The sequence below is a fragment of the Pleurodeles waltl genome, chromosome 3_1 (genome assembly GCF_031143425.1).
Source record: "Pleurodeles waltl isolate 20211129_DDA chromosome 3_1, aPleWal1.hap1.20221129, whole genome shotgun sequence".
NCBI lineage: Eukaryota > Metazoa > Chordata > Amphibia > Caudata > Salamandridae > Pleurodeles > Pleurodeles waltl.
The window spans coordinates 589,114,867-589,128,958 of record NC_090440.1 but is presented as its reverse complement, the minus strand read 5'-3'; the positions used below and the strand labels follow the sequence as shown (position 1 = coordinate 589,128,958).

The following is a 14,092-nucleotide window of genomic DNA, read 5'->3' as shown; positions in this document are numbered from 1 at the left end:
AAGTCCCCTATCTGCCTAAATTCAAAACCATGAACCCCTTGTCCCCTTGTATATAGCCTCTGTTTCCCTCCACCCCCAAGTGGTGTGGCTAGTGAAATGTGCGTCCCCTCCTCTGTGATCACTTGAAACCATTCCTGGGGCAGCTCCATCTCTAATTGGATTAGAGCCTGTCTGGCTGGGGAATAAAAGAGGGGACTGTGCAGGTGTCATCTGGCAGTGACCAGGGAGGCCTCTTTGAAGTGATCATCCTACCAGAGGGAAAAAAAACTCCCAACACCCAGGGCTGAGAATAAAGAGGGCTGGACCTGGAGGCTAAAGCAAATTGGCATCGGGAAACTTTAATCACTGATTTTAGCTCTATGACATACAAAATGCCTCTTGCTCCTGAAAAATTAAAAATACCGAACTCTCAATTTTGTGTTAGGAGTAAATATATGCAGAGTTTCTGAGTAGCTGGAATTAGCGTTTATAACACATATCGCTGTACATAGTCTTATCACAAGTGATGTGCTACAGTGCTTTGAATGAGAAGTTTACATTCACAGCACTCTCTGTGCAGGTGGAGAAACTGGAATGGACCAAACCAGAGACAATGTAAAGACCACATTCACTTCATATGGTCACAGTTTTCATCCACTCCTGTTGCTGGCAATAGGCTCAGCACACAAGTAATGTCCATTCTTATCATCAAAAGTGTGGGAACACTGGATTGTGTGAGTTTTGTGGATCCACACACATTTCTGAACTTCCTAACAATTAATTAGGAGGGAACTGCGATTTAATCCAGAGGTTGAAGTTTGCTGGGCATTTTGGGCGAGAAAACTTTGTGGGATCCATTCAAGTTACATTACTCTGATTTCTTATAAGTGTTAAATGTCTATGTTTGGCAGGTATCCCGTGCCCAAATTCTGCAGCGACCCACATCAGCAAAATGAGACAGTTACTCAGGGCTTGAGGGGTACATAGGTATTTTCATATTGACATCCTGATTCAGAGTGAACCAGCTGCCCTGCTGAAACTTGTCCAATGCAGTTGGCTCCCAGGATAAACAAGCATTGGCAAAGCTAATAGGTTTCGCCTTTGTCTTTTTTTCTCCTTTGTAACTGGCTTACAAATATTTGAAAAATAAAATAATGATGTTTATTTTATTAAATTAAAACAAACATTATTATAACATTTTTCTAATATTTGTAAGACAGTTACATAGAAAAAAAGACAAAGGCGAAACATATTGATATGTAGGAAAGATGGAAGAAGACAGCAAAACACGGAGGAAGACAGAAAACGGCAGAACACAGAGGTAGACAGAAGACAGCAGAATGCAGAGGAAGACAGAAGATGGCAGAACACAGAGGAAGACAGGAGAGAAGACGGAAGAAGAGAGAAGACAAGAGAAGACGTGAGAAGAGTGTAGACGTGAAAAGACAGAAGATGGCTTGCTGTAAAGAAGACAGCGAAGGCAGAAGACGGTATGCAGAAAGAAAAAAGAAGACGGACGGCAATGAAGAAAGAAGACAGAGAAGAAGACATTGAAGAAAGAAGACCAGCGAATTAAGAAGGCTGCATGCATGAAGAAAAAAGAAGAAAGCAGCAAAGAAAGAAGACAGAGGAGATGGCAGGGAAGAAGGAAGACATCAGCGAAGAAAGAAGATGGCACACAAGAAGAAAAAGAAGTGCCTTCAGCATCGCAGCCAGCGGGAAGGACACTGGCTAGTGTCCAATAGGAAGTGACTAGAAGGAGTACTACGTCTACAGGCAACTTGACAGCACAATTGGCAAAGAAGTCAAAGACGACGACAGGAAGTGGCATGAAGATGATGTTCTGGCCAATCCGAAGCAGGTAAATCAGACCGACATTGGCGTAAGCCAATGGTAAGTTCAGGTAAGTAAGGGGCTGGTTCCTAGCCCCTTTTAAGTTTGTTTATCAGCAAAAGATTCCACAAGGAGGCGAAACCTAAAACAGATACTGTAGACTTGCACATATCCCGGGATAGCACTCGGGTGAAAAGTAGCCAATTCTAGGGACAGGTTCCGACGTTTCTAAGAGTACAGAATGCACTTGAATAGCGAAATCTCCAGAGGAAGTAAAAGCCAAAAAATCCTTGTCTCAGACCTGCTACGGTATTATTCGTGCCATTCTGGCACAAATAAATAAACGAAAGAAAGAATTCGTGTATGAGTTAGCTGTGGACAAAATGCAATTGCCCAATGTGTGTTCTGTCGCTGCTCTAACTTGAAGAGGGATGAATGGATCGAGCTGCTACAATTAAAAAAAACTGGATTTGAACTGTTTGTGCAAAATGAGACAGCTGATCTGTCTGCGAAGAGTACATTCAAGGCATTCAGTATTTCGTATTTTTTTTAGCATTTTAGTATTTAGCCGCTTGACAGGAGAAGGATCTCTGTCTTGAACGGACATACACGTTGGTAATAACAGCGTATTTCTTTCTTTCTGATATAAACCATTATCAAGTTAATAATAACGTGTGCATCGCATGGCAGACACAAGAAAAGCTGAATATGTGAAGCACAGGATGCGAGTAATGTTTATTATTATTTTTAATTTAAATAAAACATAAAGCTTAAATAAGTACATTAAAGGTGACATCAAATATTGTTCTTTGACTCAGATATACGTACCAAATGATGTAAAAGTCTGTTAATCAACGTCAGTACAAACATGTTTGACTAAATATTACGTTTTTCACCTGAGATAGGGATATATTTTAGTTCTATAGTAGACAAAGGCAGCAATCATGTCTGCAAAAGCAATGAGGGCAGACTAATCATTTCATGAGCCCACTCGGGTCTTTCTATAACCCAGCATTAAAGACTGGGCTATAAACAGATTTTTTTTGTCTTACAATTCTCATACAAAATAACTTTCAGGCTGTGGAGCAGCAGGGAGGCGGGCGGAACTAGGCGACTCTTGCTGGTAGCCAGAGCGTCCACTGACCCGGGCCCTAATCATAAGTAATTACCCTGGCTGTTATCTATCTTCCACCTCCATATTGCTTCAAAGTACCTCTAACTGAATTGCTGTAATTTTTGCCCTTCCTAATGCAGTGACTTGCGGAGGGGAAATGATTCTGTGACGTCTGCCTCCCTAACATCTCCCCCGGGAGAGACAAGCCCTTATCTTTTCACACTGGACAATAAATAGAGGGAGAGGAGAAGGCTTCTCCCACAAAGAGATCGCTCAGGCTGGGTGTGCAGCTCCGACTATGCAGTGAGGTCTGCTGTTCCCATTTTTGAGGTTTCATCTTGATATTCAGGGAGATCTGCAGCCCTTTACCGCCCTGCATGCCCACAGCCTGCACGTACAAGTGCGCCTGCTGTCCGCTGTCCACAGGACGGAAGAGCACCATTGCCTAAGGAAAGACCTTCATTCTCTGCCAAGGTGACATTCCTGCTCTCACTTCCCTTTCTCTTCATCACAGCCTCGTCTCTCTTCATTTTATGTAGTTTATCTTGTAAGCGCAGTTTTCAGCTTGAGTTGAATCATCTTCCGCACATTTTTGTTGTCTGCTACTGTGAGTTTAGCACCAACCTCAATTTTCGCAAATTCATGCATGTTGTGTAAAATATGCACGTCTAGTTAGATTTTTGCTCCCGATGATGGAAGGGACATTGCATAATGCATGCTGCTTGGCCATGTTTTTTTTGCAAAATTTGATAAAGACTAGATAAAATCGAAATAATGAAGTATGTCAGCTTTTGTCTTTACATCCCAACTTTCTAATGAGTAACTAGGCTAAGTATGAATCGTGGATCAAAAAATAACTAAACCCAGTCTGGTTCGAAGTAATGCTTCTCTGCACCTAAAAGAGAGTGGTGTGGGCACTGACACAACAGTAGAAGTGTCATAACTTAAAAAGGGGCGAAGGCATTTAAGAATACATTTCGATATTCTGGGACTTGCATGTTAAGTCATTGGGTTCACTTTTATTTTTGATTTGGCAAACGTTAGAAACTTGCAGAGGGAAGAGACTTGTTTTGTTCTTGTCTTTTCTAGATGCAAAGGTGTACAAGCATCGTGTTCATCTCACTAATTTTCTGTGCAAGCATCTCACACACGTTTGGGCTTGTGCTATCGGTAAGTTCTTTTTATTCAACTGACAATGCAATAACGTGGGAAAACTGAGCTTAGGGGGTCTTGGTGTTGCTGCGGCGTTTCTTTTGTTATAAACAAAAAATACAAGTGTGTAGAGGCCCAAAGTTGTTCTCGTGAGCCTGTTGCTCGACCTGCCGAAAGCCCACACTGCTGAACCGGGCCGGGTGTAGCGCTGGTGTCACCCAGTTCTGAAATCTTTTTTGGCGCTCCCTCAAAGACCCCTTTCTCCATGCGTTCCCTCACTACTGCCCTCTCACAGTGCCCCTCCTGTCTCCTTAGCCCCTCTCAAATATATTTCATTTGTATTATAGCACTACGCATACCAGTGTAGGGTGTCAGAGCATTTTACACCACGGACACACTATGCAGAGAGTGAATCACAATTGTTTAAATCCATCTATAGGAAATGTTACCTAAAACAATAAGGATTACAAGTTTAGGAAACAAATATCACTCATACTAGTAGGCAGAATATATTTTAGGAGTGTTTAGTCTGGAAGTTGCTTTTACTAACAATAATGTATTTCAACCCAAACAAACCATTTTAATCAAAATTAGGAGAACGAAAGAAGGGGAAAAAAACATAACATTTATTACTAAGCATTGATCTTATGGCAGATGTCGGGCAAGCCTAATAGAGAAACAGAAGAGTACTCAACAATTCATTAATCATGGCCAGACCTGAACAATTTTTTAATTATGTTATACGTGTATAGGCACTTTTACTAATATTTCACGCAACACAGGGCAGCAAGAAAAGCTGCTATGCTGCATTGCGTGAAAAGAAAAGCGCAGAAATGCTCCATATTTGCAAAGATATGAAGCATCTCTGTTCTCTCCTTGTGCTGGCACACTGTGTGCTGCCTAGCACCAACACAGCCACCCATGCAGGATACTGCAAGAGTGCCTGCATTACAGGCAGCATTGTTTTTGTGTAGGAAAGGACACCTTCCAGCACAAAAACAGTCCTTAGAGGCATTTTCCTCTTTCTATGTGTGATGAAGAATACGTCATGCATAGAAAGAGGAAGTATTGAGGAGAAATACAGATATTTCTATTTTCCCTTGTTACGCCTCACTGTGGAAGAAGTAGGATTTTAATACATTCCCAGGTTTACTAGCTTTAGTAAATCTGAGAGTGCACCAAAATCAATAGGTGGATGAATGGGAACGCCCATGCTCAACCCATGGAATGCCTCCCAAGTTGAAATGTAACACTGCACAAGCAGCTGCATTGCATTACATTTCTTTACCAAGACACACAAAACAGCGCAAATCGCAACTTGCCTGGCTTGTAAATATTACGGGAGCCTTTGCTTTGGCAACGCAAGGACAATGCACTGGCTTCATAAACTTGGGCCTCAGACTCTTATTAACAGTGAACTCTGTTTCACACAAGGGAACTCAAGCAGCAATATTGGTGGAAATTGGACAGAGGTAGCTGGTTTCTGAGCATCCCAGATGGACACCATGTCCATCTCTGTATCACAGAGTGTTAATGTTATCTGAAAACTGCCTCATGAACCTAACTATAGTTGATGCACTCTGTTCTCAGTGCTACAGAGTACAGTATACTAAAGTCACCCCATATGGGACACACAATAATTAAAGGGTTTCATAGAGCTCTTTGCTATGCCTCTCAGTCACTTGCAGGCATTGCTGGAAAAGGCATAAGGCTTTGAGTATGCAGAGAAATGTCATGTTGGCCTCTCTTATCAGTAATCCCTAAAATGCAGCTGACTCATGTTGCTGTTAGGATTTGGGCTGAACGTACTTTGTTTTTTACAAGTCCAATCAGATATGGGTAATAACCCCAGTGGACTACTCAGCTTAAAAAACATTCTTTTACACTATGAATGATAACCTATAGGTGGGCCGTACTCATAGAGTGCCACAATGTACAGTAACATCAGAAGAAGTGTGGGTTATTTACGTCCAGAAATTCACTTTAAAGAAAGATGGTTCAGTCAAAAGCAGTTGAGACATGGTAATAATCCCAATTTCTAGCTACTTCTTGCAGAACCATCTTTATTTCAAGTGAAGTTCTGGACATAGGTGGTCATTTTGACATTGGCTTTATGAGTGGAGAATCCAACCCGCCATTCTCATAATGTGGCAGTACTATTGCCACTTTAACGCTCACCGCTAGAGCCTCCAAAAAAATAAATTTCCCTATAAGAATATTCAGTTGCCCCGAATTCAGCATGCCAGTCATGGAAGGTATTAGTCCACATTTAATAACAGTGATATCTTTGACTACTTTTTCCATTATTTGTCAGAAAATGTGTTTTATCTTTTAAGAGAGGGCGCTTGGGAATAGTTGTGTGTGGTGTGTATATTATCATTGTGAGCAAAACATGCTGATAATTAAATCAGGGTCGGATCAATACTTTAAAATGACCTAATATTATAATTTAAGTTGCAACAATCATTACACAAACGAATCAGCTGCACAAGCTTATCTTTTAATACAGATTGGTGGGAAGCCAAGTGCTTAAATGTCGGTGCTGAAAGCTCTGCTGAGCAGCCCACGTTTGGTACAGCTAAATGCCGGCATGCCGAATACCAAAGCTGTGTATTTTTTAATTCACCACATACCTCTTTAATTCACTCTACCAAGCACTCTTGCCCCTTTATTTCACTTTTGCAGGTTCCTGATTCCTCCCTTTATGACAGTATCTCCATCTTTCTCTTCCCCATTCTTTCCACTTCGTTTATTTTTCCCTCTCTGCATTACAGTATATGTCTAATGCAGACAAATAAGTGCCAGTTCCAAAAAAAATAGTTCCGGTGCCCCCCTGGCCTCCGGCAGGTGGGATCTGTGTGAAGGCAGTGGGTGTAATCATGTTCTGAGTGATGACTCCCATTGCAGGTATTGACCCTTTTAAAGTTAGGTAAAAACAGGAATACTGTAGGTTAAGTAGTAAGTAGGAGCAGAGGAATCTGGCCCTCGGGAACATCTGCTATGCACGATGTGTAGGACCTGAAGGACTGAGCACTTAACACCTATGCATATCCATAAGAAAGCATGAACAAAGGAAGACTGTCATTTGGAAGGTTTAAGGGTGACAATCTCACTTCAGGTTGCTATGGACACTGTCTTCAGTCCTGAACTTTTCCCCTGCAAATCACTGATTTCACATTAGCCTAATTAGTTCAATAGAAGCAGAGTAAAACTATGATATCCAAAATGCAACAGGCTATTGTACAGAACTCCAGGCTAGGAACAATGTCCATAATGACCTGGAGGTAAGTGGTCATCTTAATATGAAAGAATTGAAAGCATGGAAAACCTCACAAGGAGGTGCAGGTTAATAAAATAGGGTGCAAGGATGTGTAAGTTAATAACCTACTGGGTTTAAATTAGAAAGTATAAAGCCTGTACCCACGTGGTAAATCAAGAGATAAAATAATATTATAAAAATAAAGGTCCAAAAGGCATCGAATTTGCCCGAACTGACACTTATGTGACAGGGCAACGGATGAAGCTTCTACTCTTAAGTCATCATTTTACACTGCCAGCCATCCTATAAATAGCTTTGAATTAACAGCCATAGTTCCTTGAGTCTCCTGTATGGATGGATAATCAGGCCTGTTAGTGAACCAAAAATAAATCACAATTTAGTCATTTTGGTCCAAAATCGCTTCAAGTTGTACTCAACCGATTGGCCCAGATTCAATATGGCTTTGCAACTGTAGCAGAGTAACTTAAAGTGGCATAAAATGACACATTGGCATTTACTTTCAGTGCAAAAGATATTTTACGCTGAAAAGGTGCTTTTTTTGAGCAAGAAAGTACTTTGTGCTGCTTTACATCAAGGGGGCGTTATGGGAGTGTGCATGGGCACATTGCAAGTTTATTGTATATATTCTTCTACCACATTCTTCACCATTGCATGTTTACTGTTTTGTTGGGGTTTCAAGCCAGCAGTTTAGTGACAACTGCTAATTGTGTTGAAAAATTGACACTTATATCGATGTCCTAGAATTGCATAACTTATGAACAGTTTTGCTGAAGAACTATGTATACCATTCTTGTCCTCTCCCCTGGTTTTAGAGTCCACAACTTTACGCGGGAAGAACAAAGAGTCTCCTTCCCTGCTAGGTTTGGTGCTTGAGCTCCACCACGGGAACATGTTCAGTTCCTTTAAATGTAAATAGAGCTCTACCTCCATCTACTAAAAAATAAAGCTTGTGGCCAACCCAATCACTCTTAGCGGTATATTTACTACGATTTTTCACTGTGTTTCTGTTACAAAATCACTGGAAAAAAGCACAATGCAGTGCACAGCGCTGCTTTCATTACTTAGCGCCAAGGGGGCGTTGCATGGGTAGTGCATGGGCGCTCCCATGCAACCTCCTGACGTTTTTGACGCAAAACACTATTTAGTAACAAAATGTAGACAAAGTTTTGCATCAAAACATGGTGCCCATTTAAAATAGGCGCTATAATGGACAAATGCTTTTATTTCTTCTTTCTTTTCCGACTTTGCCTGTGTGCCTCACTGTACAGCGCACATACAAGGTGGGAAAAGTTTTAAGGTTAGTCTAAGCACAGTATTTTATACTGGAAAGCTATGCTTCCAGTACAAAACCAAAACTAGTCATTCAGACACCCTTGCACTATGTTGTAAAAGGTGTATGCATAGTGCACGGCAGTACATTTCTGCATGGGCGCTAGGGAGAGGGGAGGAGAGTAACATATTATTGTAAATATGGGGCTCTCCTGCTTTTTCCTTCTCGCACAACACAGGGCAGTTTTATTGCCTGCTGCGCTGCATGGAAATGTAGTAAATATGGAGCTCACAGTTTTGGCTTTTGATCTTTAAAGACCACAGGGTGGGTAATCATGATTAAAACATACTCATCTTCATGTTACCTTAAGAATCACTTACCTGCATTATTTCGCAAACTCGAAATATCTTTGGCCTGAGAGCCATTTTACACATGGTAGCCTTTGATCAAGTGTCCTCCCAACAATTGAAGCTGCTGTTTCAATAGCTTTTCCATTCATGCTCAGCTGGAGGCACCCATGCTTTATAAATGCCTCTTCAGAGAGTTAAAAAAGCAAGAGATTCCTACATCAGAGTCGTGGTAGGTCAGTGTCACTGTCACCTGCTTACAGAAGACCAGATTCAGATCTAGCATTAAATCCAGCCAGATCTTTTTAAGTCTGATGATTATACTGCCGAATAGTGGAGTAAATGGATTCAAAACGATAGACTATGGTTAGGTACGTCATTAGCAGAACCCTCCAAGAGCATTATATGCTTACAGCAACAAGATATGACAAAAGATTTCAAGGTTTCTTGGAGGTGTATTTGAAGACATAAATCTCTTCAGACAGTTGCACCGCATAGTATATTCCCTCATTTCATGATGTGGGCATCTCCTTCATTTTGAATTTAAAAGGAAGTCACTGGATTCTATGAAAAGGCAAGCAATAGATACTACAAACCCTTGACATTTCAGACCTGTTTCTAACTTGCCATTAATATCTAAAAGGCTAGAAGGAGTTGCTGTTCTACAGATTCACATGCTTGTAGAGTGCAGTCAGTTCCAATCTTTTAGCCTTCAAAGATCTGCCAGCGTGTGGAACTGAGTCCTTCTGCCCTAAGTGGACAGCCTGTACTAGGGGTCAGATGTGTGTGCCTTGATACTGCGTTACCTCTCTGAACTGTTTCGCAATTGATCTTGAGGTCCTTTTGAACTGTATGCTTATGGTTGACTTTGGACACCACTTTCTAGGATGGCTCTGGTTCATCCTGGTGCAGTTTTTCGCCTAGCATTTGTACCCTCTTTCTCATTCCGTTGTTTAGGTGTGTCCTTCAGTGCCGGCCTTAGGATATTTCAGGCCCTGTGCAGAGTATGCTGTACGAGCCCCCCCATGACACAAGTCAAATTGTTTCTCATTGTTAACCATTTTATTTTAGTAGATTGTTAACAAGTACAACAAGTAAAATTTAACTATGCAAGTGCACCTGTAATAGAATAATATACAATGCTACTTCTTCACAAAAGAGAACTTTCCCTGCTTTCTATCCTACACATTCTTTTAGTGATTCACTGTAGTCAAGAGTTCTTTCAACTTCATGTTCACTGGATATCAGTGCCATACACAACACACTGGGAACACAGCTGCTTTGTCTCCTGCTGTGCATGTTTGAAAACTCACACAGGTCAATGTTGGGGAAGACTGCCACCCTTCCTGCGGTGCAGCATATTATGACAATAATGTTACATGCAGTGTACATTCTGGCAGTAATACATGGAGGCACTATGCCCTTATGTTACCTGCTACTGTTCTGTGATCTTGGAGCTAGCAGTGGCATAGCCAGAAACCATGAAAAGCCTCCCGCTTTCTGTGGGACATGTCATTTACTCAGCTTCTGCGATGCCCACACTCCCTTCGGGCTCTTCACCCTGTTGTTCTTTTGTTACTTCCATAGCTGACTGAGCCCAGCTCTTCTTCAGCAGAGAGCGATGGTTGACTTGAACACTGGTGCTGAGGGGCAGGCATTCTGATGTTGATGGTAAATTTCTATGAAATTTTCTCTGACATTTTCGGGCCCCCTCTAAGTTGGGGGCCCTGTGCGACGGCACGGTTTGCACACCTCTAAGGCCGGCACTAGTTCTTGTCACTCGTTATATTCAATGTTTGCTTAAATTATGCATCTTCTTATTAGATTTGTAGCCATGATATTGACATCCCACTTAGGCTGGCAGGGGATCTGTTTTTTCAGATTCCAGATTTATATCACGTTTAATTACTGTTAAATCAGAATGCAATTTCGCAGACTGAAATTTAGCTCAATTAAGATTATAGCTGAGGAGTGCCGTGTTCTTGCAGTTACAGTTACAAATGAAGCTTTTTGCTGTGGTCATGGTGAACTTTTTCATCTCCATACTTTGAGAAGAATTTTACATTTTTTAGATTTCTTCATGGGGCTGTAACTGGCTTTGCAATCATGTAACTGCAGCTGGACTATACTAACATCTCATAGTTGCATATGGCAGTCGTTCTCATCAAGTGCCTTCACAATGTCCAGAACATGGTTTCTTGCTTGGATGTGATGTAATCAGTTAGGGTCAAAGGTTATTTGCTCCTTTGCCCTCTCCTGGCTATCAGCAGCCAATTGTTCAAAGTGGTCGGTCTATCCTAGATGGCTATTAATTCACGGACCCTCGTTGTCTCCTGCCAAAAAATAACAGCTACAATAATTCTTATTCCTTCAGGCCGTAAATGGAAACATATTAATATATTTTTTACATGATGCAAGATAAAAAAGCCTTTTTGGTTCTTATAACTAAGCTCTGGAACTCCTAGCGTTTGTGATTCGAGATGTTAAGTACTACTAAAACTTTCATAATCTTGGCAACTCTCACAGTAAGGACATTGACCTCCCGGTTTCCCGGCTTTGCTAATGGTGTATTTTATTTCCCAAAGGCAATCAGTGGCGGCTGCCACAAATGTCAATGAGAGGGGAGGGGGAAGGAATAATTTTTTTTTAAAAAAAGAGTTACCATTTGCTGCCGCCGCCATCCTCTACTGCTACTTTGCTTATCCTCCTTTCCTGTTCTGGTTTGCTAGGATACTAGAACAGGCTCCTCAGCAATCCTGGTGCTTCTTTCATGCTAAAGCTAGCATGACAGCAGCGCCAGGATTCATTTGAGTGGCAGTGACTACCACTCACACACAACCCTAGAGCCTGTGCAGTTTCTGTGTACATAGCCAGGCTGGAGAAACTTAAGTGCGCATGTGTGTTTGGACGACCATCTTAGGCCATCCAAACACACATGCGCACTTAGTGAACTCAATTCCTCATCCCTACCTCCTACTTCCCTACTTCCCAAGGCCCAGCCCCACCCCTCCCTTTACATGCTGGCTGAGCCACCAGCAGAAAAATGAAACGATATTCAAGTATTGTTTTATTTTTGTGCTGCTGGCTCTTAGCCAATGGGGTGACGCTCCTCTATCATTGCAGAGGAGCCTCCCCTGGAGGCAATTTTAAAGTCAATTGTACAAACTGAGTAACCTAGCGACCTAAATGTAAGCAAGGAATATTAGTAAAATGAGTGACATATCGGTGGGTTCTTCCCATGGAAGTCCCAAACACGACTGCAATGATAAGCTCTCTTTACTAGGCATCTGCAGGTGTTTCCGAAAACTGATTCATGAACAAACCGAACTTGTGGGTAACCTTCTAATAACAGCGTTCAACACATACCGGTCATGTAAATTGTGCAATAAATTCTCTGCGTAATGAGGAAAGCCCCGAAGGACAACGAACACTGCAATAGCACAGATCATATCTAATTATTAAAATTAAGTCGCTTTGCACTGCTGAGGTAGGATTACAAATGTGTGGATTTGAACAGTATACTTTCTCCGCGATATAGCCGCAGACCAGCCTAACTAATATCTTGTTCAAGCAGATGTAAGTGGGTCGTACAATATTAGAGAGAACTGCATCATCTGTTGAAACATCTGCTAATGTGTGTTGAATGATGCTCGCAAACTTCGTTGAGAGGAGTATCGAGTGAAATTCATCACAGCTGGCACATTTCCTCAGAGGTTCATTACCCTGCTCCTAGGCTTCAGAAGATTTTTCCATGGAAAAAGCATGGAGGAACAATTTCAGGAATGAGGATCAACACAGTCTCAGCTCTTGTTAGTGACTGCAACACCTGAGATGCAGAGAATCCGGGGGGGCAGCACTCTTTTATGTTTTTTTCAGAGTTCCCCATGCTTTAGTCATCCGTGGTTGTCCATGATTTAAACATATATGACTACACGCTTGATTGTAACAGAGAGTGGTACCTACTGTCGTTCTAGTGTCAGGTGAAAGGGGCAACAGGTAACTCAAGGGCGGGAGAATGTACAATAGTGGTCCTCGGTCCTGTGTCAGTCTTGGTTTGTGAATGGCAAAATCATTGTCACTTGGATCTGGGCGATCAAAGACTCTAAGCTCTTACGCACTTTGTCAGTGGGGTGCAGAGAAAGTGGGGGTTGTGTATAGTCAGGAATTCAGGACTTTTCATCTGGACTCAGGGCACATGCCCTCTTTCACTGTCATCTTTTGCATGTATTATATACTAGTTTGTGGGAGAAATTACTAGAACGGTGCTTCTTATAGACACACAAACACACACACAACATTTGTTAGGTCTGGCAAAGCGTACTTGGTGTGTAAAATACAGAGACAGCAGGCTTTAGGTTCGTTCCATTACTCAGTGATTTGAGACGGTGACAATCAATCTTCGATGAGCTCTGAGGATCTGTTTTACTATCATGCTGTTGGCTATTCGGTGTAGTAATCTGCCTCGCAGGGTCTGTTTCCACTGCTCTGCGTGGCTTGCATTGTTTTAAGCACATGACAGGCAATAAAATACATCATGAACTCAGAAGCTTCCTTGTATAATAGGGTTCTCCTTTTAAATGGATCACGTTCTGCAATTTAATCTAATGTGTACCTAAATAAGTATGTAAATGCCCTAAAACACTTGGTGAGTGTTATTTTTAAATACCTTTGTAGTATACATTAAAGCTAAACTAGACTTAAAAAAAAATATATATGTCACATGGCAAATATAGACCATTTACGAACTTTTTGTTGATCAAAGTTTAGGTAAGCCTTTCTTTTTAGGACTGGACCACAAACCCTTTAGCTTTTATTTCTTGGTAGGTAGATGTAAATCATGAGACAACCTCTCCCTAGAATCCACCTGTCAGGGTTTAAAAAGCAAATTGCTGACAAAATTCCATGACTGCAGAAATAGTTAGAACTGACAACTGCTAGTGCATGTCTCAGATCTCATTGCACGACCTAAGAACTATGTGTGTGGTATAGCACTGTAGGGGCTTGGCAGTATAATAATCTTAAAGGTAATTGCATTAAAATAATGATATTGCTCTGCTTCTGACAGTGATCAGGAAGCAATTTCCCAGCAGGAGAGCTAGTGTGATGGCACCTACGTG

At 41.5% G+C, this 14,092-nt stretch overlaps 1 protein-coding gene across 1 annotated transcript in view; it reads left to right on the top strand.

Annotated features, from left to right (window-relative positions):
- Positions 1 to 3,198: 3,198 nt before the first annotated feature.
- GAL (galanin and GMAP prepropeptide) overlaps positions 3,199 to 14,092 on the top strand; it is a 169,624-nt gene continuing 158,730 nt past the window's right edge. Inside the window, exons 1-2 of the mRNA XM_069221271.1 lie at positions 3,199 to 3,400; positions 4,016 to 4,096. Of these exons, the coding sequence (XP_069077372.1) occupies positions 4,016 to 4,096 (81 nt within the window). The 5' untranslated portion in view covers positions 3,199 to 3,400. The remainder of the gene's footprint in view (positions 3,401 to 4,015; positions 4,097 to 14,092) is intronic.